This window comes from Miscanthus floridulus, chromosome 17 (genome assembly GCF_019320115.1).
Source record: "Miscanthus floridulus cultivar M001 chromosome 17, ASM1932011v1, whole genome shotgun sequence".
NCBI classification, from domain to species: Eukaryota; Viridiplantae; Streptophyta; class Magnoliopsida; order Poales; family Poaceae; genus Miscanthus; species Miscanthus floridulus.
Window position 1 is genome coordinate 106,803,778 of NC_089596.1, and position 25,164 is coordinate 106,828,941.

The 25,164-nt window shown below is 52.6% G+C and overlaps 3 protein-coding genes across 7 annotated transcripts; all 3 read left to right on the plus strand.

Moving 5' to 3' along the window:
- Positions 1 to 346: 346 nt before the first annotated feature.
- Positions 347 to 1,324, plus strand: LOC136516153 (uncharacterized). The gene is made up of 2 exons (XM_066509529.1): positions 347 to 617; positions 882 to 1,324. Exons 1-2 carry the CDS (start codon positions 347 to 349, stop codon positions 1,322 to 1,324), a joined length of 714 nt encoding a protein of 237 aa, XP_066365626.1.
- Positions 1,325 to 16,674: 15,350 nt separating this feature from the next.
- LOC136516154 (uncharacterized) lies at positions 16,675 to 17,133 on the plus strand. Its single transcript, XM_066509530.1, has one exon. It carries the CDS (start codon positions 16,675 to 16,677, stop codon positions 17,131 to 17,133), a length of 459 nt encoding a protein of 152 aa, XP_066365627.1.
- Positions 17,134 to 19,597: 2,464 nt separating this feature from the next.
- LOC136517424 (inactive protein kinase SELMODRAFT_444075-like) lies at positions 19,598 to 24,929 on the plus strand. Of its 5 annotated transcripts, XM_066510983.1 has the most exons (11): positions 19,598 to 19,612; positions 19,720 to 19,839; positions 20,820 to 21,055; positions 21,369 to 21,511; positions 21,604 to 21,698; positions 21,818 to 22,830; positions 23,011 to 23,171; positions 23,535 to 23,611; positions 23,705 to 23,852; positions 24,189 to 24,338; positions 24,438 to 24,929. In XM_066510983.1, the coding sequence occupies exons 3-11, from the start codon at positions 20,854 to 20,856 to the stop codon at positions 24,621 to 24,623; spliced, it is 2,175 nt and encodes a 724-aa protein (XP_066367080.1). In that variant the 5' UTR covers positions 19,598 to 19,612; positions 19,720 to 19,839; positions 20,820 to 20,853; the 3' UTR covers positions 24,624 to 24,929. The 5 variants fall into 5 exon arrangements, with proteins under 5 accessions (XP_066367080.1, XP_066367079.1, XP_066367077.1 ...); XM_066510982.1 differs by lacking the exon at positions 19,598 to 19,612 and having other exon boundaries at positions 19,626 to 19,839; XM_066510980.1 differs by lacking the exons at positions 19,598 to 19,612; positions 19,720 to 19,839 and adding an exon at positions 19,890 to 20,427.
- The last annotated feature ends 235 nt before the right edge of the window (positions 24,930 to 25,164 follow it).

Sequence of the window (25,164 nt, forward strand, 5' to 3'; positions counted from 1 at the left end):
CCGAGGGGGGGCGTTGGGACACCTTCGAGGAATACCGCCATCTGGCGGAGCGGTCGCTGTGGACAGTGCTGTCCATCATGGCTGACGATCTGCCCAGGGTCGCCCAAGTACGCACCATCTTTTCTTGTGCGGTGTCGTCTTTCTTTGAGTTTTCTTGCAGCACTCAACTCCTATTTTGCCTATCCAGGAGCTCGAGGCCTAGTCCCTCAGGAAGTTGTTGTTCCTTCGGTGGGAGAGCGACGTCTGGGATCAGCTCTAGCGGCAGAGGGAGCTGCTCGCCCATGCCAATGAGCTTCTGTCGGCGTGGAGCGCGGAGGCAGAGGACCTCCGCCTTCGCTGTGCTAATATGAAGGCCGAGGCGGCCACGGCTCAGGAGCAGGCTGCCCCTTTGGCAGCGCGGGTCAAGGAGTTGGAGGAGGAGCTGACTCGGGTGGCCAGCGATCGGGACACCTTCAGGTCCCGGGCTGCAGAAGCGACGGCCAACGCCAAGGCCATTGCTGGGCAGCTGGGTGCGAAGCAGAGCGCGCATCTACTGACAAAAGGTGCCCAGGCAGAGGCCCTTAAGGTGGCCGAGGCCTCCCGGGTCGAGGCCTTAAAATGGAAGAAAAAGGCCGAGGGTGAGTCCTATTCCCCTTGTTTTATTTGTTTTTCTTGCGTTCGACCCCTAACTCCCTGACGTGATGCAGAGCTGGAGAAGGAGGCTTCTAGGGCAGCCGAGGCCTCTCGGGTCGAGATCTAGTGCTGGAAGGAGAAAGCTGAGGCCTCTCAGGTCGAGGTCCAGCACTGGGAAGAGAAAGCCAAGGGTGAGTCCCATAGGCCTCTCGCCCTTGTTTGGCTTATTTTCTTTGATGCTTAACCCCATCCTGCTTGTTTTGACGCAGGGTTGGAGAAAGAGGTCTCCCGGGTGATCGAGGCCTCTATCGCAGTGCAGGCGGTGCTCGAGGCCGAGATCGAGGAGCACAGCTCGCTGCAGAGCGCCGCCCATACCATCTGTGAGGCCCTGGAAGTAGAAGGGGTCGAGTCGGGTAGCTCCCTTAGGAGCCGCCTGTCTGCGTTGAGCGGCCAAGCGTGCCAGCGACTCCGGGGGGCGTTGCATACGGGCGTCAAGCGTGCCCTGGCCGTTGTCTCCTCGCACTACGCTGGTGTCGACCTCGAGGCCGTCAGTGACAGTTATGTCTTGGCTGAGGATGCCGAGGAGGCCGAGGAGGAGCTCATGAAGCTGGAGGAGGCGGCTAAGGTCCCTGGCACGGCGCTGGCCAGTTTGTTCGAAGAGGAGGTGATTCCTCCCTTGCCGCCCGCCGACGCAAGAGACCCTGAGCCTTGACCTAGGCCAAGAGGGCCATGTAAAAGATTAGGATTATTATTGTACCATGATGTTTGTGGCCGTCGAGGCCTTTATAAGTGCTTATGTATATACGCTTTTTAATCGTTTTATTGTATTTCCGAGCCTCTGCCTCTGCCTTGCCTCTGATCATATCATTTGCAGAAAACTTCCTCGGAGCCTAAGCTGCCCCTCGGGTAAAAGGTGGTGAGGGAGTTGCCGTAGCCTAGAGGCGTAGGCCGTTCTCGTGGCTCGGCCAGCCTTTTGGCCCTGAGACAGACTTTCGGTCCTTAGGTTTTTACAATCGATTGTAGAGCACGCTAGAGAGTTTGGCATAGAAATTTATTCAAAAACTGATTAAAAATGGTGTCTAGGGACTTAGGGGGGTTCTCCCCTTCTAGCCCCCGAGGGAGGCTCAGTTCTGCAGAGGTAGAGCCGAGTCTCCCTTGAAGCGTTATCCTAAAGCCTTTGCCCTCTGTCCCGTTTTTTAGACAAGTCCTTTGCAAAAAACTCCCTCAGAGCCTGAGCTACCCTTCGAGCGAAAGGTGGTGAGGGAGTTGCCGTAGCCCGGAGGCGTAGGCTGTCTCGCAGCTCGGCCGGCCTCTTGCCTTCGAGGCAAACTTTTGGTCCTTAGGTTTTTGCAATTGATTTGTCGTAGTACGCGATAGAGTCCCATTGATGGGGGGTTTCTTGAAAAATTAGAACAACTAAAGAACACTTCTTTAATGTATTTCGAGAAACAAAGTATACAATGCTTGGAAATTTAAGGGTAGAAACGACGTAGCTGTTCTATGTTCCAAGCGTTGGTGAGGATTTCGCCCTTCTCGTTGGCTAGCTTGTAGGTTCCGGGCTTCAGCACTTGGGCGACGATGTATGGCCCTTCCCATGACGGGGTCAGCTTGTGGCGGCCCTTGTTGCTTTGCCTCAGCCTTAGCACCAGGTCGCCCACCTTCAGGTCTCGGCTCCGAATGCGTCGGGCTTGATATCGTCATAGTGCTTGCTGGTACTTGGTTGAACGTAGCAGCGCTACATCTCGGGCTTCCTCTAGTTGGTTAAGGGCGTCCTCATGGGTAGTACGGTTGCTTTGCTCGTTGTAGGCCTGTAGCCTTGGGGAACCATACTCCAAGTCAGTGGGGAGGATGGCCTTGGCTCCATAGACCAGGAAGAATGGCGTGAACCTCATGGCTCAGCTCAGAGTGTTCCTTAGGCTCCAGATGACTGATGGGAGTTCGGCAAGCCATTTTTTGCCAAATTTCTTCAACCGATTGTATATTCTTGGCTTGAGGCCCTATAGGATCATGCCGTTGGCACGTTCTACTTGGTCGTTTGTCCTAGGGTGTCCTACGGCCGACCAAACCACATGGATGTGGTGGTCATCGCAGAACGTCAGGAACTTATGGCCGGTGAATTGTGTCCCATTGTCGGTGATAATGGTATCTGGGACTCCGAACCTATGGATGATATCAGTGAAGAACAGCACCGCTTGCTCGGATTTGATTCGAGTGATCGGACGAGCCTCGATCCACTTGGAGAACTTGTCGATGGCTATGAGCAAATGGGTATAGCCCCCAGGGGCCTTCTATAGAGGCCCAACCATGTCTAGCCCCCACACGGCGAATGGCCATGTAACGGGGATGGTTTGGAGGGCTTGAGCTGGGAGGTGCGTCTACCTCGCATAGTACTGGCATCCCTCGTAGGAGCGTACTAGCTTGGTGGCGTCGGCAACCACTGTTGGCCAGTAGAACCCTTGGCGGAAGGCATTTCCGACGAGTGTCTAAGGCGCTGCGTGGTGCCCACAGGCTCCTGTGTGCAAGTCCCAAAGTAGGGCTTGGCCTGCCTCGGTGGTGATGCACCGTTGGAGAACGCTAGATGGGCTTCACCTGTACAACTCGCCGTTGCAGAGGACGTAAGTTTTGGATCACTATGCAAGCTGTCGGGCTTTGGTCCTATCTATAGGAAGCTCTCCTTGAACGAGGCAATCAAGGAACAGGACTCGCCAGTCCATACCCTGGTCAGCCTCAGGAGGCTCCATGTTGATTTCCAAGACTTCGGGCTCGGTAGCAGGGGTCTTGGTGACAGAGGGGGCCTCAGGCCCTGTGGTGGGCTCAACCGGTGGGCCCTCTTCCGCCGCCGAGGCGTAGTCGATGGAAGGCTTGAGGAGGTCTCTGGCGAAGATGTTTGGGGGGACCAGGGCCCGTGCCGACGCCATCTTTGTTAGTTCATCCACGGCCTCGTTGTATCTTCATGTAATGTGGTTGAGTTCGAGACCGTCGAACTTGTCCTCTAGGCAACGCACCAATTTGTAGTACGCCTCCATCTTGGGGTCATGACAGTTTGATTCCTTCATCACTTGATCGACGACGAGCTATGAATCGCCACGTACGTCGAGACGCCATACTCCGAGTTTGATGGCGACCTGCAGGCCGTTGACAAGGGCCTCGTACTCAGCCACGTTGTTGGAGGCGACGAAGTGAAGCCGGATCATGTAGCGCATGTGCACTCGAGGGGTGAGACAAAGAGCAGACCCGCACCTGCCCTGATCTTCATCAGAGTCCCTTCAAAGTACATGGTCTAGCATTCTGCCTAGATTTGAGCAGGTGGCAGTTGGGTGTCGGTCCATTCAGCCATGAAGTCGGCCAAGACCTGGGATTTAATTGCTTTCTGAGGCACAAAAAACAGGGCTTGCCCCATGAGTTCGATGGCCCACTTGGCAATTCTACCCAAGGCCTCCCGGTTTTGGATTATCTCTCCCAAGGGGAAAGATGACACCACGGTCACCGGGTGGGACTCAAAGTAGTGACGCAGCTTGCGCCGAGCCAAGACAATGGTGTAAACCAGCTTCTGGATGTGGGGGTAGCGTGTCTTAGTCTCGGAAAGCACCTCACTGATGAAGTAGATAGGTTGTTGGATGGGTAGGGCATGCCCCTCTTCCTGCCTCTCGACTACTACGACCGCGCTGACCACTTGGGGTGTTGCGGTGACGTAGAGTAAGAGGGCCTCGCCCTTGGTTGGCGGTACTAGGACGGGAGGACTGGTGAGCAGTGCCTTGAGCTTGATGAGGGCTTCTTCGGCCTCGGGGGTCCAAGAAAAGCGCTCGGACTTTCTCAAGAGGTGGTACAGAGGCAAGCCTTTTTCGCCAAGGCCGAGATGAAGCGGCTCAGGGCCGCAAGGCATCCCATGACCCTCTGCACTCCTTTGAGGTCTCAGATTGGACCCATGTTGGTCACGGCCTGAGACTTTCTCTGGGTTGGCCTCGATGCCGTGCTCTGAGACTATGAATCCCAAGAGCATGCCTCGGGGGACCCCGAAGACACACTTCTCGGGGTTGAGCTTGATGCCCTTCTCTCTAGGCATTTGAAGGCTATTTCCAAGTCACCGACTGAGATCGCTGGCCTTCTTGGACTTGACCACGATGTCATCCACGTAGGCCTCGATGGTTCACCCAATGTGTTCACCAAAGACCTGGGTCATGCACCGCTGGTATGTGGCCCCTGCGTTCCTGAGGCCAAACGGCATGGTCACATAGCAGTACATGCCAAATGGAGTGATGAAAGAAGTCGCAGCTGGTCGGACTCTTTTCATCTTGATTTGATGGTAACCGGAATACGCATCAAGGAAGGATAGGGTTTCGCATCCCAGAGTGGAGTCGACGATTTGATCGATTCGAGGTAAGTGGAAATGGAACCTTTGGACATGCTTTATTCAAATCGGTGTAGTCTACGCACATCCTCCACTTGCCTACTTTTCTTCTTAACTAATACAGGATTAGCTAACCACTCTGGATGGAACACTTCCTTGATGAATCCGGCCTGCCAAAAGCTTTGTAGCTCCTTCGCCGATGGCCCTACGCTTCTCCTCGTCAAATCAGCGCAGGCGCTGCCTCACCGGCCTGGAGCCAGCCTGGATAGTCTAAGGCGTGCTCGGCGACCTCCCTCGGTATGCCTGGCATGTCCGAGGGACTCCATGCGAACATATCGACGTTTGCGCTGGAGAAAGTCGACGAGCACGGACTTCCTATTTGCTGTCGAGGGTGGCGCTGACCTTCAGTGCTCGGCCATTAGGGGCAAGCGGGGTCGATTGAGGACGAGCTTGACGGCCTCTACGGGCTCGAAAGTCCCGGCACGACGCTTGGCGTCGGGTGCCTCTGCTACCAAGCTGGTCGATGTTGACGATGAGGGTCTCAGGCCTCCATAAGAGCCTCGGCGTACTGATGCATTCGACGTCGCAGTCGTATGCATGCTCGTACTATGGACTTGACGGTGATGACACCGTTGGGGCCCAGCATCTTGAGCTTGAGGTAGGTGTAACTTGGGGACCACCATGAACTTGGCATAGAACGGGCGCCCCAAGATGGGATGATAGGCCCCCTTGAACCCAACCACCTCGAAGGTGAGGACTCCTTGCGGTAGTTAGGAGGGAGTACCAAGCAGATGGGCAAGTCGATGCGCCCGAGGGGTCATGTGCGCTTCCCCGGCACGACGCATGTGAAGGGCGCGGCACCTGCCTCGGAGCCATGACTGGTCGAGCTATAGGAGCTCCAGGGTGTTGACATAGAGGACGTTGAGGCCGCTGCCTCTGTCCATAAGCACCTTGGTGAGCCAGGTGTTGCCGATGATCGGGTCGACGACGAGTGGGTACTTGCCCGGGGTTTGGGACATAATCGGGGTGGTCATCCTGATCAAAGGTGATCACCTCCCGAGGACCATTCGAGGGTACCAGGGAGTGGCCACCTTAACCGAGAAGACCTCCCAGCGTTCCCTCTTTTCGCTGACGCACCGTGAGGCACTACATGAGGGCCCACCAAAGATCATGAAGGCGTTGTGTACCTTGAGGAACCCAGTCATCCTTGTCGCCGTCCCTATCGCCTACGCCCTTCTTCTGGTGTCGTCGTCGTTGGGAGCCCGAGCCTAGCGTAGTAACGCTGAGCATGGTGCACTCCTCGAGGGCGTGCTTCACCGAGGCCCTGATGGTAAGGGACAGGGCTTCTTAAGCATGTCGTCGAAGAGCCCGGGGCCTCTTAGGGGGCCTCGGGGATTCTTGCGATCGTGCTGCGGCGATTAGGCCAGCTTCGAGGACCTCCTGCTTCCCTTGGCGACCCTTTTTCTTTCTCTTAGGGATGCGGGGGGCTGAGGCCTTGGGGGTCTCATCCCTCTGCTTTCCCTTGGCAGTAGTTGTCGGGGAAGATGGCCCCGACAGCCTCTTCACCTGAGGCAAAGTTGGTGGAGATGTCGAGGAGTACGGCCGCCAGTGGTCGGTACATTCCGGCCTAGCTCTCAGACCAGGTCTCGGCAGGAGGTGCCGAAGAGGAATGCTTGGACAATTTCTGAGTCGCCGACGTGGGGCAACTCGATGCACTTGCTTGGAGAAGCGCCGAATGAAGTCTCGGAGAGACTTGTCTGGCTTCTGGCGACAACTCTTGAGGTCCTAGGAGTTCCCAGGGCGCACGTATGTGCCCTGGAAATTCCCGACGAAGACCCTCACCAAGTCGCGCTAGTCGTGAATCTACGAGGGAGGAAGGTGTTCGATCCAGGCTCGCACTGAGTCTGATAGGAACAAGGGGAGGCTGTGGATGATGAGTAGGTTGTTGTCCGTGCCACCTTGCTAAAAAGCCAGGCGATAATCGGCCAACCATAGATCAGGGTTGGTCTCGCCGCTGTACTTCATGTGGTTGGCTGGTTGTCGAAACCGGGCTGGGAAGTGAGTGTTGTGGATGGCTCTACTGAAGACCCGAGGGCCAGGTGGCTCAGGAGAAGGACTATGGTCCTCCTCACTGTCATAGCGATCGCCTCGGTGCGGATGGTAGCCCCGGGCGGGCCCATCGTCGTCGTGGCGTCGTCGCCTACCGACCACTTCGTGGTCGCCTTGTGCCTCGCGTCGGTCGCCGAGTCGGTCGTGCACCGAGGGGGCCCTGTTGGCTGTCGGCGCCCGAGCGGGCTCGGGACAGACCGAGGCCCCTCTATCCTACCGAGGTGGTGCCGTGGGTTGTTTCGAGGCGCCTCCGTGCCGTCGAGAGGCAGAGCTTTCGGCCTGCTGTACCATGGCAGTCTCGAGGAGGTCTTGGAGCTCTCCGTGGACCTGTCGTCCCTCCGTGGTAGAGGGCTCGGACATTGCCCAGACTAGCATCGCTGCTGCCGCAACGTTCTGGCTTGCGCGATTGAAGATTGGGGGTTGCTCACCCCCCTCGTCGTTGTTGATGCGGTGGTGGATGTCATGAGCCCTCCATCGGGCTCCTCCGCCCTCACCGCGCCCTTGCTGCTCCCGCTCGAGAGTATCTCAGAGATGTTGCAGAAGGAGCCGGTCTTGTTCAACCTTGGCCTGAAGCTCGCGGAGCTGCTCTAGGTCTGGACGTCGAAGTTCCCGGTGAGCGGGTTCTCGTTTCGCGCTGCCGGGGCCTCGAGATGCGGAGGTGTGGCGTCACCCGCCCTTTCGCTGGGCGGGGAGCGATTGCCTACCCCCTCGTCCTCATCGCCCGCTCTCAGCATCCCGAGCCCGATGTGGAAGCACTCACGAGTGGGATCATAAGTACCTTTGTCGTCAGAGTCGGAGTAGCCGAAGCAATAGTCGCTCGCGGCCAGGAAGCGCCGCATGGCTTCAGGGTCGCGAAGCCCGGAGAAGTCTGCTCTAGTCCACGCCTCGTCCTCCTCTGAGGAGTCAGCGTGGGCGTGTGTCAAAGTTTGTGGTGACGAAGTCATAGGCAAAATGTTGGTGGCGTCCTGAGGGCTTCGCGTGTGCGGAAGCATAGGCGGAAGCGAAGGCGGCGGTGGCATTGATCAACCCGAAGGGGTACGGGGATGGTGCATCGCCGGGCTCTGCTCCGCCGAAGCTGACCCCTCAGAGGGTGGTGGGACAGAGCTTGATGACGGGGGCGTCGTTGTGCGCCACCGGTGTCTTTCCCTTGCCCAGGCTTAAGTTAGACAGGTCCCCAACCAGGGACTCTGTACCAACGTCCGGGCATAGGATGCCGGCGGAGCGCGGTGCGTTGCCCTGAGCTTGCGTGGTGTCGGGGGTGGTCCTGCTCGCGTCGTGCCTGGCGAGCGCGACGAGAGCTGTGGCCCAGGCTCCGCCTACGCCTGGGCTATGGGTTGTGACGTCGTCGTCGGTTGGTGGGGCCCTGGGTGTGAGGAGCACCATATCGTACCCACATCCTAGAGACATGAACTCTAGGCTCCCGAACCAAATCACTGTGCCGAGACATAGTGGTCGTACGGGGTCTGCCATCCGGAACCTGTTGGGATGATTAATCTAACACGTAGTATACCCCTACCTAGCGCGCCAACTGTCGGTGTTTCGGACCGGGGGGTCCTCAACCAACTAGTGAATTTGAACTGCGTGCCCCTAATCCCAGATGATGATGCAAAGAGACACAAGGTTTATACTGGTTCAGGCGATAGATGCCCTACGTCCAGTCTGAGAGATCGATCTTGTATTCTTTGCACCGGAGTGCTCGTAGTAGGGGTTTACAAGCAGGGCGAGAGAGGGAGCTAGTCCTAGGTCTCCGCGGGGAGCGGTCGTGGGTTGCTTGAGATGTTGATCTCAGGCACGAGGAAGAGCGGTCGTTACAGAGAGTTGAGCGTGTGTTCGTCTATCTCGTCTACCCCCTATCGGTCTGTGTGTTCGTGTGCCCATCGTCTAGAAATGGCCCTGGTCACTCCCTTTTATAGTCGAAGGGGGACCGGGGTGATACATGTGTTCGCTACGCAGCGTCCTGTAAGAGGAGGTGGCGTGTCCGAGCCCTGTAGCTTGCTACTGTAGCGGTATGGTCGATGGAGCGGCCCTGTCCTTGATGTGCTGGAGCAACGCGCCGGTCACACCCGATCCTATGCGACGTGGGAGCTCCAGTGATGGCTTGACGCAGGGCATGGCGGGCGACATGCCGGTTGCTGTGCGTTGACGATGTAGAGAGCCGAGGCTCAGTTGGTGCCGAGGCCGAGCCGTCGTGGGGGGCTCGGCGGGCGCGAATCCCGAGGCTGCCGAGACCCTGAAGCGGATTGCCGAGGCTTGGAGGGAGCAGTTGGTCCTGTACACTGATTCCGATGCTACAGTGACCCGGACGTGACTCCCCACGCCGCGTTGTTCTCGGAGCAAGAGTTGACAGCACAGTGCGGTACGGGCATCAGTTATGGGCATAGTGCTGAGCACAGTGACCGGTAACCCCTGCCCAGTCTTGTCTCCCGTCCTGTCGGCCACTCTGCTGTACTGCGCCGACGTGAGGCTGGCGTTGCGGTAGTGGTTGGATGCGTGACGTTTTGTCAGAGGAGTTTGGTTAAGGCGGAGGCGACGAGGTTGCTGCCGAGCCGGCCTCGCGCAAGGCGGAGAATCGGCGCTTCGTCCGAGGCCTTATGCGCGGGGCCTCGGGCGAATCGGAGAACTGGTAACCCGTTCGAGGCCTTGCGGGGCAGGGCCTCGGGCGAGGGGGCCTCGGCGGGGCGAAGAGTTGGCTTTTCGTCCGAGGCCTTTGCGGCGCGGGCCTCGGGCGAATCGGAAAATTGGCCGAGACCTTGTGGCTGTCCTTTGGCTTTGATATTTGCGAGGTCTAAGCAGTTTTTTCGGTTCTTGCTTAGGGTACCCCTTCTCATGGTATCCAACATTACCAATCAAAGAAATGACCAGAAAAATTGTTTTGTTAATATTTTATTTTACAAACTTAAACCAATAATCTAATCAGGTCAAAGATAGATGGACGGATTGGCTTATTGAAAAAAGCATTGGAATCTCAAGAAGGAACTCAAATTGGTTGCCATTATTGATGGATGATGCACAATTCTCATAGAATTATTTTTAGTTTCACCCTGAAACCTATCCTATCTGATGTTTAACATAGATGAATACGAATATTATCAAACATAGTCTATTCTAGAACTTTATCAGGGTGAGAGGCTATTTTAATGTCATGTATATATTGTTTCAACGTCTTGTCGATGACAGTGAGAGCAAGTGCCGTACTTGTATGTTAAGATAAGATGGAGTGCAGGATGTGAAGGGCGACGGCGGCGAGGAACACTTATCTGAGCAGCAACACATTGGACGGGACCCAGAACAACTGAGTGTAGTCGTCGTCAGCTCCGAGTTTGATGACTCCAGACTCCAACGAACATATATTATCGTAGCACAGAGACCTGGAAGGAAAGAATAATGTACGTGCATATCGCAGCAGGTGAACACGCACGCTAGGTGAATGGTGTCTGAATCGCACCAAGATAGAGGCATAGAGCTGGCCGCCCTGATGTGGAACGTCTCTACTTGGCTCTCGTGAGCATGTGCAGTAGGAAGGCGATGCTAAAGTAGTAGAAGAAGGTCCTGATGAACCAGCACCGGGACTCCACGACGATGGCGTTGTGGAGGACGTTTCCCAGTGCAGCAGAGTTGTTGGCCTGCATCGCTCTGAACTCTTCCTGCATGTGCAAATTTAAGGCTGTCTGCGTTAATAGAGGACGGTACGTACCTGGATCTCCAGCTCCTCCTGCGTGAGCTTCTGGGTCGTCTCCCTGCGCACGCGCCTGGAAGCTATGGAGGTCGTTGTTCAGCCCTCGCATGGCCTTGGTCTGGTCGCTCTCCAAGGACCATCTGGCCACACTCCCACCGCCGTCCATCATCCGCGCGGCACGGCGTCGTCCACGAGGACGACGACATGGCGGCGGTGGCGTTGAGGGCATGGATACAGAGAGGCCTAACCTTCTGACACGTTGTAAGATCACAGATGACGAATGGCTCGTATAGCATGACGTGTAGATCGAACGCTTGTCATAGATAAAAAGTAAGATCACGCACGACGGAAGACTCACGTAGCACGACGCCTAGATCGAACGGTTATCATATAGAGAGAGCTCCTTGAAAAAAAAAACTCTTTTATAGTATGATGTGATATATATATATATATATATATATATATATATATATATATATATATATATATATATATATATAACTACTATTCTGTAGCTGGCCATAGAATAACTTATTCTGTAGCCACTTTGAGTTACGATAATTACTATGTTAATTCACAGTAACTCCTTACTAAGTGGTTTACTATAACGTTATGGTAAATATTCTCATGTGTTATAGTAACCCAACTATCATAAATATGTATTGACATTATGGTAAATTAGTATATAAAATTATGGTAAATAGAGGTGGCTACAGAATAACTTATTTTGTAGCCGGCTGCTGAATAGCCTCTCCCTATATATATATATATATATATATATATATATATATATATATATATATATATATATATATATATATATATATATATATAAGGAAACATAATACATATATGCTAAGCCAACATTTACGTACATAATATGATATATAAATTAGAATATATGTAATTGTAATAATATGATATATAAACACGTACACTACTATATAGGAAATCATACAATTTTGGGGGTCCATAAGTCCGTCTTATGTGATGGGACTGATGGATCATTTGCGATACTGTACCAGACATGCATAACGTACATGTCCATCTTGCTACAGTAGAAAAATTGTCCCCCCCCTATGGTCTTGGACTTGTTCCTTGCGCCTCGCCGTTGGTGGTCGCAGTCCCAGACGGCTGCCGGCCGGACAGAGATCACCGCCTGGTAAATTCCATGCCCAGCCCCTATTTTATTTAGTTAATCTTTTGTGTATTGTCTTTGCACACAAATTGATCTAGTGTAATTGTTCCAACTTTGCAAGCCATGCCTTCTTCAAATCGGATTAGAAAATATGAATCGGGAAATCAAAAGCGTAAGAAAAAACAAAGAATTGAGGAATTAGCTCAGTCTCAGAAAGGCCTCCTCCACTTGTTGTTTCGAACTGGGCCTCGTATTTTCCCGGGATGCGCCTGGTCGTGTGTGATCGAGCTTCAGGGCCTCTAGCTAGGACTATTTGTTATTAGGCAACTGATCGCCATAACTTAATTATTATTAGGTTGGGTACGGTGAGTCATAGTTACGTGACTAAAGCTTACTCTGTGTTGTTTAGATACATGGACCAGCAGCAGCTATCAGTCCATCCTAGCTTGTGAACCGGTCAGTTGTTAGTTTACCCATTACTCCAACCGTTTGAATAGTAGTCCAGATCTAAACTTTAGTGCATGTTTGAATAGACATACTTTGAATTTATCATTAATTTTGGGCGCATAGAATAGCATGGATAAATTAAGAATAGCATAGTATACAGGTTCTATTTTTACACAAGGAGCATAAAGGCCATTATACTGCATGCAGTATATTTTTAATGTGTATATTTATGTATGAGAAACGCACAGAATGTATTTAGGAATTTTTTGAGCTCTCTACAATTTTGTATAGATTTTTGCGAAATCGCTGTTTCAATTCAGATAAGAGAAAATCAAATAAAAAGGAAAAGGCCCAACTTGGGCTCTGCCATGGGCTTCAGCCCAGTCCGCGAAATGGACAGGTCCGAAGGGACTATTGTATTTTCGGAAGATAACTGAGTCGTATGGAAGGAATTTAGATGGTTTGGAGGAATTTGTCAGAGGAAAATACTGTTTTGGATGAAAAAAAAAAGCGGAAAGTCGGGTTTAAAGGTACGCGAACAGGGTCCATGATGCAAAGGGCTAGTTGGCAGCAGTGATGCAATCCCTGAAGCATGAGGACCTAATCCGGGTCACCTTTGGGCTATTTTTACTCGAAACCGAAAGCCGGCACGGCATGCGTGGCCTGTAGACGACGTCGATTTTTCAAAACCGAATCCAATGGAACACCGCGGCCACGGCCCACGCACCATCATTTCTTCGAGAGCAAGGATTTATTGAGTTGCGCATGGCATGGCCATGATTCAGGGCCCTGTCCGATGCAGAGGATGGCCATGATGGCGCCTGTCTGAAGCACGCACACAAATAAATCTGCCCTGGTCGGACAGTTTCTTTGCCGCGCTAGCTCTCACTTCGCCAGGCAATTCAAGGCACCAAAGAAATTGTTTACTGTCCCCAGATAAAAAGACACAATTCTATTTTTTAGAAAAAAAGTGAAAAAATTAAGTGTTTTTACATTTATATAAAAATATTAACATCGATACGATACTTAATAAGTATCATTAGATTAATTATAAAATATATTCGATACTAAATCTAGGTAGAGATATAAACGACGATACTAATTTATATAAACTTGATGAAACATAACAACCTTTTTCAGATCTAGAGGTTATTTGCCTCAAAGGTGCTTTGGTATGTAGTTCCAAATATAAAAATTATCATGATTCCTGGCAGCATGCAAACGTTGTGTTCTCTATTAATATTAGTACAGAAACAAGTGTGGAAAGAGAAGCCGTAAACTAGAAGCTAGGGAAGTTCATTAAAAATATGAAAGTTCATTTATAATAATTTCGCAGAATATCAGACCTATAAGAATGATTCGCTTCATTTATTAGGACTTTGCTGGACGCTTCTTGGGGGCCTCGGCAGTAGTGATGGAAGGAAGCTTGGAGCCAGAGACGGTGGAGGCGATATAATGTAAAGAAGGCCTGGCTCTTGCTAGCGACTTGCTACTTCAGGACTTCAGAGTGGCATGTGATAATGCTGGAGTTGTTGCAAGCATACGTGAAGGTAGTATGGGCTCTTATGGGCACATTGTCTAGGAAATTAGAGCTAGATCGAATGATTTCAGATTTGTCGAGTTCATCCATGAGGGGAGACGATCAAATGTGGATGCTCATAATCTTGCTAGGAGTTGTATCTATACTAATTTAGGGAGACATGTTTGGTTCGTATCTCCGCCTGATGGCGTTTGTACTTCTTATGAAGAATAATAAAGGTATATTATGTTCCAACAAAAAAAAACTCCTTCCCTCACAGGCTTTCGAAATTTGTAGTTTTCAAATGAACTTTTGGAAAGAAAAGTAGTCTTAATATTACTCCTGGGAGACGAGCTTCGGCTCGACTGGCCAGGAGGTGAGGCTTAAGGCTTCTGCCTGCCGACCGGAGTTCAAGGCCCGCTGTGGGCAGAATTTCTGGTACCCACCAAAAAAATCCCCTCGTCTGTCTCGACTTTCCCAAAGCACAGGCAACGGACCGGCCCACTCACAGGGTAACGGGCCCCTGTGTAAGGGCGGGACACGGTGTTTGGGAGTTTTCTCGGCCTGCGTGAGAAGGTCTTCTTCCTTAAGCATAAAGTTGCGGGGGCTGTCTGCCCACCGTAGGCCGAGTTTTTTTTTAATATTACTCCCTGCATCTCGTCCATTTCTCATGTTCATCCTAGTACTAGTCGTCTTTTTGTTTGGGACAATGATTGTGCTGTGTTGATCAGGGTAGTCAGTCGTACGAAGGATTTGGAGTTAATGATTTTAAAGAATTTGATTGAAGTTGAAGGTCGCGGCGGGATGTCATTTCGAACACAAGAGACGAGCCAAGAGGGATGCATATTATGCATGTAAAGCGCCATGATTTGGTTAAAAGCAAGCGTCGAAGGAAGGAAGGAAAAAACTTTAATTCGTACTAGTACTGTACCCGAAGCAAATTGAATTCAAAGCTGAAGCTGCTGCCGCCGCCACCTCCAAGTAAGCGCCGGCTCGGGCTCGCCACGAGGTGGATGCCGATGGAAGAAGAGAAACGCATGCAGGCAGCCTCGAATTCAGGGCCTCCTTTTTCGTTCTTCAGTTGAGAGGCACGTTCGGCTTACTCCATATTCAGCTTGTTTGACTTGTTTTTTCAGTTAGAAAAGTATTTTTCTCTCACACCAATTCAGTCAGAACAGTGTTTTTCGGCCAGTTTGAGGCGGAACGGAATGGAATGGAACGCAACGCGACGCACGAACGAGTGGCCGAAGCGAAGAAGAGACGGGAGAGCGAGAGGCGACGGCGATGGCGTAGAACAGCAGGCAGCGACGGGCCAACGGTCGGCAACCGCCCGCTCTGTCATTTCCTAGAGTAGTTTCCTGTCGTCCCTGATGTAGGGAGGCCGGCCGCCGCCTCGTCTCTGCCTTTACCTGTACGCCGGACTCTACTCGCCGGAAAAAGAAAATGAGAAAATTCCTCCATTGCCATCGAAAACTATAACAATCTCTTCGTTGCCATTCAAAATTACACGTTCCCTTCATTGCCATCAGTTTTAGATTTTTCGTTCTCTCGTTGCCACTGCTGTTACATACGAGTCACAGCGTGACTTGGCGCCCATTCTCGACGTCTCCGACGTCCCAGCCCCCTCGCGAGTCAGCAAGCCACCATACGCCAGCGGCCCAACTGGCCCAAGCCGCGGCCACACTTGTGCCCGAACCCTGGAGCCACGTGGACACACTCCCAGGAAGCCGCCGCCGCCGCCTGCTGTCCCATCCATGCTTCGGCGTCCATACAGGAGCCGCAAGATTGCCCCCATCCTCTTCTCTCTTCTCCATCTCCGACGCCGAGCGAGCAAGTTCGAGCACGGGAGGGCAGCCGCGCCGAGCCAGCCGCGCCGACGCTAGACAAGAACATGGGTGGGGCGGCCTGGCCGTGCGCCGTCGGCCGTGCACGCGGGCGGGCGACCGCGTCGAGCCAGCCGCGCTGCCGCCGGGCGAGCACGTGGGAGAGCGACAGCGTTGAGCGAGCCGTTCTGCCCCCGCCCGAGCGCGCAGGCGGGCGTCCGGGACAAGCAGCCACGCCGCCGCTGGCTGAGCACGAGGGCGGGCGTCCGCGACACGCCGCTGGCGGCCGAGCGCGAGGGCAGGCGTCCACGACGAGCCAGCCACGCCACCGCTGGCGAGCGCGCGGGCGGTCTACGAAGGGGGGAGCTAGGCGCGGTGCTCGGCCGGGCGAAGGAGCTCTGGCTAGCCGGACCGGGGCAGGTGGCCGGTGGAGCTGCGTGCTGTGCGCTTAGCGGGGCTACGCTGGCCTGGCTTGCGCGGGGCGAGCAGGATGCGGGTCTAGGGTGGGGCTGCAAGCTGGAGTTGCCGCGGCCGAGGAAGGAGGAAGAGAACGCCGGCTGGCAGGCACCTCCTGGAGCCGCTCGCCAGCGCGACGGCCAGGAACCTCGCCGCCCGGTATGTGTAGATGAAGTTGCACCTCGGAGCCTGGCTTTTGATCTTATATGGTCCCTCGTCGTGCAGGAGAGGATCTTTGCTCGGGACGTGCAGCTGAAGCCGCTGGCGATGCCGGTGCACCGCCGGATGCTGTCTGACAGCACGGACTCCAACTACGAGCGCAACCCGCGGATCGTGGAGACGGACACTTGCCACCTCCGCTCCCGGTCCTCGCGGATCACCAGCAGGTACAACCCGGACCACTTGCCGGAGTATCACCGCCACGCGGCGCCGACGCCGTCGTGCTCGCCGCTTCCCGGCGGCAAGCAGCAGTGGCCCGCGTGGCTCTCGCTCTGGCGGAGCACCTGCGAGCGCGACATCGGCCGGGGCTCCAAGACTGCATAGAGCATGCCCCGGTTCGCCTCCCACGACTCCTCCTCGCCCGCCAAGAGCGTCGAGGCCGCGGTCCGCGCCCGCGTGTCCGAGCTACTCCGCGACACCACCACCAACACGAGCCAGCTCGTCGACCTGCCCCTCCCGGCCAACCTCTCCGGCGCGGGCGGTGTCCGGGCCTGGGCGCTGTGCGTGCGCAGCAACGCGCTCTGGGCTGACGGCGTCAACGCCATGGGATTCACCATCCCGCCGCGCGTCGTGCCGGCCCCGTTCGCGCGCCGCCTCACCATCCTCTTCAAGCGCTTCGTAGGAAACTCCACGGTCGCGTTCGCCGCGCCGCGTCGGTACGCGCTAGCCGCGCCCGTGGCCGGCCTCCTCGCGTACGACGCATCGGCAGGGCCCGACGCCCAGGTCTCGCTCCGCCTGCTGAGGTCGTCACCGAGGCTCCACTTCGGCGTGCTCGGCGCCACGTAGGCGCTGGACGGGGCCGACGGCGGGGAGGATCAGGGTTCGTGGCGCTGTTGTTCAGCTTCAGCGCGCAGTGCTTCGCCGGGCGAGGAACGGCGAGTTTGTCGGCTCCCGAGAGGTGTCGTCGGTGTCCGACTCCAACCTGGCGTATGCGACGACGGAGTCCTTTGTCCAGGTGGGCTGGCACATCTCGCCATCGCTGGCACCGGTCGATCGTTGGTTGGAGCTAGACACCACCTGTACACCACCATTGCAAAGTTTTAACGGTGTGCACAATGGGTCAACTAAAAAGTAACGGCAATGGCATAAAGGGAACAAAAATTATAAATTAATGGCAATAAAGAGAACTTATAGATTTGAATGGCAATGAAGGAATTAGTATAGCTTTTGATGGCATTGAAGGAATTTTCTCAAAGAATATTGATTTTTAGTGACCTCCACCTCCAGGCCCCAGCAGCAGCAGAGAGAGGAAAAAAGGCAAAAAGGTCGGCTCCAGTTGATTGACACTGACACTAGCTAAGCTAGTTCAAATGTTTGGTTGCAAAAACGAATAAGGTTGATCTGCGTTTCAGTTTTTTTTTTTTTGAACAATGTATGTATGTACTAGTAGAGTATCAATCAAGTATATGTAACCGTGTTTCATTCTTTTCTAATATAACTTCACTCTTTAACATGATTCACAATTCATTATTGCGAGGAGAATCGAGGGGATTGCATTGGGCATTTGCATTGCATGCAAGAGATTAGAGGTGGATCATACTGGTATCGTGCAGCTAGGCATGCAGGGGGGCACTACTGGTCCGCTCTGAATTGATGATGGTCCTGTGCATGCCGAGTGTGCCCGATCGATAACTGAAAAGCTATCACATGCACGCAACAGTGCGCGGCCGTAGAAAGCAGTCAGTAGTGACTGATCGATGAACGTAATGGTCGTTGGTGTTGGCCCTCTAGCTAGTTAGGTTTTACTGTAGTGCTTTTGTTTACCCATCGCTTGCAAAAGCAGCTAAGACCTAGCAGTGCCCACATGATACACTGTGTGAGTTTCATTGCCACCTAAGACTATTTGCTAGTCAACTAAACGCTAGAACTTATAGTTTTTTTTTTGACTTACGACGACTTATAGTTTGGTGAAAGTTTAGTACTGGTTGTTTTTAGGTACATGGACTAGTAACTACTCATCCATGCTAGCTTGTCTTTGTCAACTAAAGAACCAGATTCAGATTCGAACTAGTGGCTCTGTTTGTTTCGTTGAAATTTGGCTGTTGCTGATGCTTATGCTGATTTGTTGTGAGGAAAAAAACATTGTTTGCTCGGTGAAAAGTACAGCTAAAGTAGCGTGGAAAAACAGAGCGAGCATGTACTAAAAGTTAGTCTATCCAGTACTCCAACCATTTGAATAGTCTAGGGCTACACTTTAGTGCCTGTTTTAATTTGCGCGGCCTCCTCCGAAGAGCTCATCTTCTATACACATAAATGGCTCTTTTGTACACCAAAATAAAAAGCGGCTTCTCTTCTTATGGTGTTTGGTATGGCTGTTCCGTGAGGCGAAGCTAGAAGCGAATAGACACTAGTGCAGTGTCTAAGTACCATGTACTCTCTCGGTCCGGTAGAGGATGTACAGCATGTTTGTTTGGTCGTATTTTTTCTCATCTTATATCAGCTGGTAATTTTAGGAACGGGACCGTGTCCACCAAGGGATGCAATTTTAGACCTGGGTAGGGCTGCAGGCTAGCTATTGTGCGACAAAGACAAGCTAGTGGTAGTGGACCTCACCCTGAGCCTGAGTCTGAGTGGCTCACCCACAATCTTGTAGCACTAGTAACAGACACTCACAACTGACAAACCCAAGGGAAAGGGGAGAGGGGCCAACAGGACAGAGCAAGCACTAGGGACCGAGCGGGCGGCTTCAGTGAAACAGTGATGAAGGAGATCAACCCTGAAACAGAGATGAGCTGCTCTTGCCTGCCTTGTCCCGATCGCCGGATGCGTGCCATGCATTGCATTGCCATCCGTAGTCAAAATGCATGCAGGGGGTGTTTAGTTGGGCACTTTGCATAGTGAAGATTCCCTATCGTAGTATTTTGTTTGTATTTGTGAATTATTGTTCAAACATTGACTAATTAGGCTCAAAAGATTCGTCTCGCAAAGTTAAAGCAAACTGTGTAATTAATTTTTGATTTCGTCTACATTTAGTACTCCATATATGTACTACAAATTTAATGTGACGATGAATCTTCTTTTTGTATAATACTCTTCAGGAGTTTGGAGGAACTGAACAACGGCCAGAGTCAGTTCAGGTGACAGCTCCTCCCAGCCCCCACTCTCGTTCACTGGAGCAGCAGCTTCTCCGAGCCCACCCTAGGACTAGGGGAGCCGCGCTGTCGTCTGCCCAAGTGGCCAGGGACGGGAGCTGAGCTGCCCCTGCCCGTTGCTGGGTCATCCGTAGTAATAGCAACAACAGCAAAAGGTGACCTCGGAGTCGGAGGTGAGGTCGAGATCGTCTTGTCTTTGATGTCGCTTCGTCTCCGCCACTTCTTCCCGGGCTGCCAATTCTGAATTTCTAATTCCAGTTCGCTCGTTTCCGGTGCCAAGGCATCGGCCGGCCGGCTGCAGGTGGTGCTCATCGTCGCGCTGCGTAGCGTTGCCATTGCCAAAGGCAGCTGCCGGCCGGAGCTCCTCCGCTGCGCTTCCGCCGCGTCCACGAGCCACGAGGTGGGTTGGGTCTCCTCCGACCTCCGTTTCCGTACCATCTTCTTCTGCTGGCAGGCACAACAGAGCAAAGCGGGCGGGTTCGTTGCTCTGCTTCCGTTCCGTTCCGGGAAGCATGCAAATCGCAGCAGAATCCTCATCTAATTCTGGAGCGAGCGGTTCCGAGCTGCCGGAGGGAGCGGGTGTTCGCTTTGCTCGCCAGTTTTTCGTTTCAGAAACGCCCGCCGTGCGCGGGCGTACAGTCAGTACAAGCCTGGGATCTGACGGGTCCGGACTCCGGAGTCCGGACGGTGGTCGCCCACCACCAGTTGCCTTCCCCTGTTCTGTTCCGCACCACCTCCTTCCCCCACGTCGCGCTCGGCTACAGCGCCACGACGGCCTCGCCGTCCGGGCCCCTTGCACTGCTTGCCGCGCCAGCCAGCCACCCCGGACAGGCACAGGCACAGGCACAGGCAGAGGCAGGCAGACAGCCATCCATAAAGCTGCGCCCTTCCTCCCTCCCAATCCGCAGCCGCCGCAAGCCCGCAACAACCACTCGGACGGGCCCCGCCACCGCCAGCCGCCAGGTTGCTCCGCCTCCATCCATTCCGAGTACGACTAGTTCCCGACCCGTCGCCTCCTCCTCCTTTTCAATTTCAAGTTTTTACACCACCGGTTGATTAGATTGCTTTACTGTCGCTTTTTTTTTTCGTCGCGTCCTGTCTCCTGTGCTGTGTGTGATTTCCACTCGGACGCTAGCGCCGCCAGCTAAGGGGCCACCACCACCGCTCCTGCACTGCACTGTACTCGCTCCGCCCTCTCCTCTCCGCTCCACCAGCAGCCGGGCATTCAAGTCCAGTCCACACACAGGGGACAGTCAAGAGCGGCCGGTGGGTGCGGGGCGAAGGAGCTGTGTGTGTGGTGTGCCATTGCCATTGCCTTTGCCTCCTCTCTCTTTCTCGTCTCACTCACCGGGAGATGCTCTGAACCGGCTGTGCTGGCAGGAGCGAGGTCGTCGTCCTTGCCGCTACGAGTGAGATGACGGACGCCGCAGCGGGCTCCGGCCTGCAGCCGCCGGAGAAGCCCGCCAGGGGAGCGGGAGCGGGTGCGGTCGTCGTGGTGGCCGTGCGCGCCGCCGCAAGGGAGATCTCCAAGACGGCCGCCGTCTGGGCGCTTACGCACGTCGTCCAGCACGGCGACAGCATCCTGCTGCTCGTCCTCATCCCGCCGCCGAGCTCAGGTATGTGTATGCATTGCATATTCACCCCGTTCTTCAGCTTTTCATTCCTACTGCAACAATTGCTCTGTAACGACCTCTGTCTTTCAAGCACTGCAGTACAAGTGTTTGTTACTCACACACAAGCAGTACCACAGTGCCATTAACCTGTCTGTCAGTATGGCCTGGATGTATGTACATAAATAATTGTAATAATTACTCTATGTTTGCATACACATGTACAGCAGCTAAGCTTTCACCGAATGTTCTGTCCTTTTCGAGTGTTCTTTCCTTCTCCCTTTTACCTTTTTTTTGAACGAATCCTCTCTTTTATTAGGCAGGAAGTTCTGGGGCTTTCCGTTCTTTGCTGGGAACTGCGCAAGTGGTCACAAGGCAGTGCTGAATCAGAGGTCGGATGTCGCTGAGCTGTGCTCTCAGATGATTCGAAAACTCCGCGATGTATATGATCCCAACAAGAAGGTCTGAATTTAGCATCCTGTCGCCCACTTTTGTCGATTCAGAATCTCAACCGACTGGATTTCTTACTTTGGTCACCGTTTGTGTTTGTTTAGACAAATGTGAAGGTTAAGATCCTCTCGGGATCACCTCCTGGTGCCGTAGCCACTGAATCCAAGCGGGCTCAAGCAGGCTGGGTTGTGCTGGACAAGTAATGTCACACATTAACTCTCTTCAGTGTTTCATACGCCGTCCTGCTGTTTTTGTCTCTTCTCTTGCAATGCATATACATCCCTTTCCTTAAGCACAGGTGTTTGGCATCTTGTTCAGGGAGCTGAAGCATGAGGAGAAGCGCTGCATGGAGGAGCTGCAGTGCAATATTGTGGTTATGAAGCGCTCTCGGCCCAAAGTTCTACGGCTGAACCTGGTGGGATCGCATGAAAAGGAGTCCAAACCAGCTCCTCCGGCATCACCTGAGCCAAGTACGTCAGTTGGTAACACCGCGAGCAATACCAAAGAGCAACGGAGTCCGATTCGAGTGCCATCTGTGACACCTAACAGCAGCCCGGAGTCAGAAGCGCCTTTTGACACAACTGATGTTGGAACGTCCTCTGTCTCAAGCTCCGACCCTGCCGCTTCTCCATTTTGCGCTTCGGATACGAATAGCTCTTTGACGAAAGAGTCAGCCAAGGATAACATCCAGCATTCTGATGTCAATATATCTGACTCTGAGAGTGAGGCTTCAACTCCTCCGCCAGTCTCGTCCCTTCAGCCATGGATGGCTAACATTTTACAGGGGCCTGCTTCTGCTAGACTACTAGGAAATCGCCCTAGAAGGACACCTACTGCAGATTCTTTGCTCGAGAAGATTGCCAAACTGGATCTCTTGACTGAAATCAACGCAATCAGAAGCAGGTCTGACTTGAACTTCAGAGGCAATGTGAGAGATGTTGTCTCACTGTCCAGGAGTGCACCTCCGGGACCACCGCCTTTGTGTTCTATATGTCAGCATAAGACGCCTGTATTTGGAAAACCACCTCGGTGGTTCAGCTACGCCGAACTGGAGCTTGCAACTGGCGGCTTCTCCCGAGCAAATTTCTTGGCTGAAGGTGGGTTTGGGTCTGTTCACAGAGGTGTCCTTCCGGACGGCCAAGCAATTGCTGTCAAGCAGCACAAACTTGCTAGCTCCCAAGGTGACGTCGAGTTTTGCTCGGAGGTGGAGGTTCTGAGTTGTGCGCAGCATCGGAATGTTGTAATGCTGATTGGTTTTTGTGTTGAAGATAAGAGGCGTTTACTAGTATATGAGTACATCTGCAATGGCTCACTAGATTCGCATCTTTACGGTAAGCATTTTGCATTCCAAAAACTTGGTGTATCAACTTAACAGAAAAAAAATAATCTCTTTCTGCTGTCATATTCTTCCTTGGATTTCTAATGATGACCACACCGTGCCAAAAGGGACTAAAACATTTCTTCTGAGTATAATATTTCTGAAGTCTGAACTATTTGTTGTGCCCCTCTAGATCGTAACAAAGAAACTCTGGAGTGGGCTGCCAGACAAAAGATTGCAGTAGGAGCTGCCAGAGGTCTGCGATACCTCCACGAAGAATGTAGGGTGGGTTGTATAATCCACCGTGACATGAGACCAAACAACATCCTTGTCACACACGATTTTGAACCACTGGTATGGCCCCTCTCGTTGTCATGCTTATTTATTACCCTGAAATTTACTTCTACTATTATGTGAAAATTGGGTTGCTATGAAATCTTACCAGTTGACTAGATCATGCTGTGTCTGAACAGCCATGCTTTAAGCTGAACCGTAAAATGAGCATCAGGTTGTCTTGGTCTGCCACAACACGTTGATTTATTGTTTTCGTTTTCCACGGTAGTCACTATCATGGTCAATCAATCTTAGTTATCATATACACATACTATAAGTTGTGTCAGATTGAATGATTTTGTTCCCATTGGCATTGCCAGTTAATCTTTGTTTCCCACTTTTCCTAGTATGAGATTGTGAACTTTACTTTTGATATCATGACAGGTTGGAGATTTTGGCTTGGCTAGGTGGCAACCTGATGGGGACCTGGGTGTTGAAACAAGAGTCATTGGCACATTTGGGTAAGTTTTCAGATGTACAACTTTGCACTCCTTGGTCAGCTATGACATGTGAAATTCTGCAAATCTGAGCCTCTGTTTTATTACTATGCACAGTTATCTGGCACCCGAATATGCTCAGAGTGGGCAAATAACTGAGAAGGCAGATGCCTACTCGTTCGGGGTTGTATTAGTGGAACTTGTAACTGGACGCAAGGCTGTTGACATTAACAGGCCGAAGGGTCAGCAATTCTTAACTGAATGGGTGAGTTTAGCAGTTCACCTACATTATGCTCTCTTTTTTTCTATCAAATGAATAATGTTGAACTGATTATAACTGAGTGCTCATAGTTTAGCTGTTGAACTAGTTTTGTCTGTGGAGTTGGTGACTCATATCTTTGTCATATCAGCAAATGAATAATGTTTTTCTAGCAATCAAATCAACTAGCTCGGAACTCTGATTAATATTTCTCTCCTCATTCGTCATTATCAATGCATCCAAAAATGGAAGCAAACAAATGAAGTTTTCTGTTTTAGTAAGAATCAGTGTCGCGCGCGCCTTATGTTCCCCATTCATTCATATTTCCGTCGTCTGTAACAGGCTCGGCCTCTGCTGGAAGAGTACGCGATCGACGAGCTGATCGACCCTCGCCTGGGAAGCCACTTCTGCGAGAACGAGGTCTACTGCATGTTGCACGCAGCAAACCTGTGCATAAGGCGTGACCCTCATCTGAGGCCACGCATGTCCCATGTTAGTCATTCTCCGCTATCATCACCGACTTAGTAGGGATTTGATACTGGCCGGCAGCCTATGATGCTCACGCCTTGTGTCTTTGGAATGTTCCTGAAGGTTCTGCGCATACTAGAGGGCGGCGACATGGTGGTGGATTCAGGCAGCGATGCGGGGAGCAGGAGCTGGCGGCTTCAGAACGAGCGGCGCCAAGAGCAGAGCAGCCCAGCTCAACGTGATTCGCAGTCACAGACCGCGGGAAGCCCATGGAGTCGAGATCGGCAGAACTTGTCTCACAGATACTAGCTAGTAGCTAGCATTCGTATCGTATCCCTGTGCAGGATCGCCGCCCGTGGAATATGTAGTCCTTTTCTGTGCAGCGCGCGGCCTGTTCTTCTTCCTCTTCACTGTTCTTTGTCAATGGCGCCTAGTTTTTTGCTAGTGTAAGTCGTGTGTATAGTGGTGGAGATTGTAGTGGTAGTGGTAGTGGTAGGCTTACATTACATAGCTGTTCATTTTGATTTTTGAACTATGGATTGTTTGTCACTAACTGAACTTTAGTGTTGGACGATGAATAGCTAGCTGTTCATTTTGATTTTTGAATGCACTGAATGTTTAGGATAACCTTGCATTAAGGTATTCTGGTAATTAAAATATGAGTAACCATATTTTATAGCTAAAAAATAGACAGGCAGCGCCAGCGGCTGCAGGTGATGTTGTACGGCGGCGGCTCGAGGGAGGGGACCTCCGACGGTGGCTTGAGGGGGTTTCAGGCGACAACAGATTTGGGAAGCACCCCGAGATCAGGCAACAGGAGCAGATTATGTACCTGCCTGTATTCCCACAG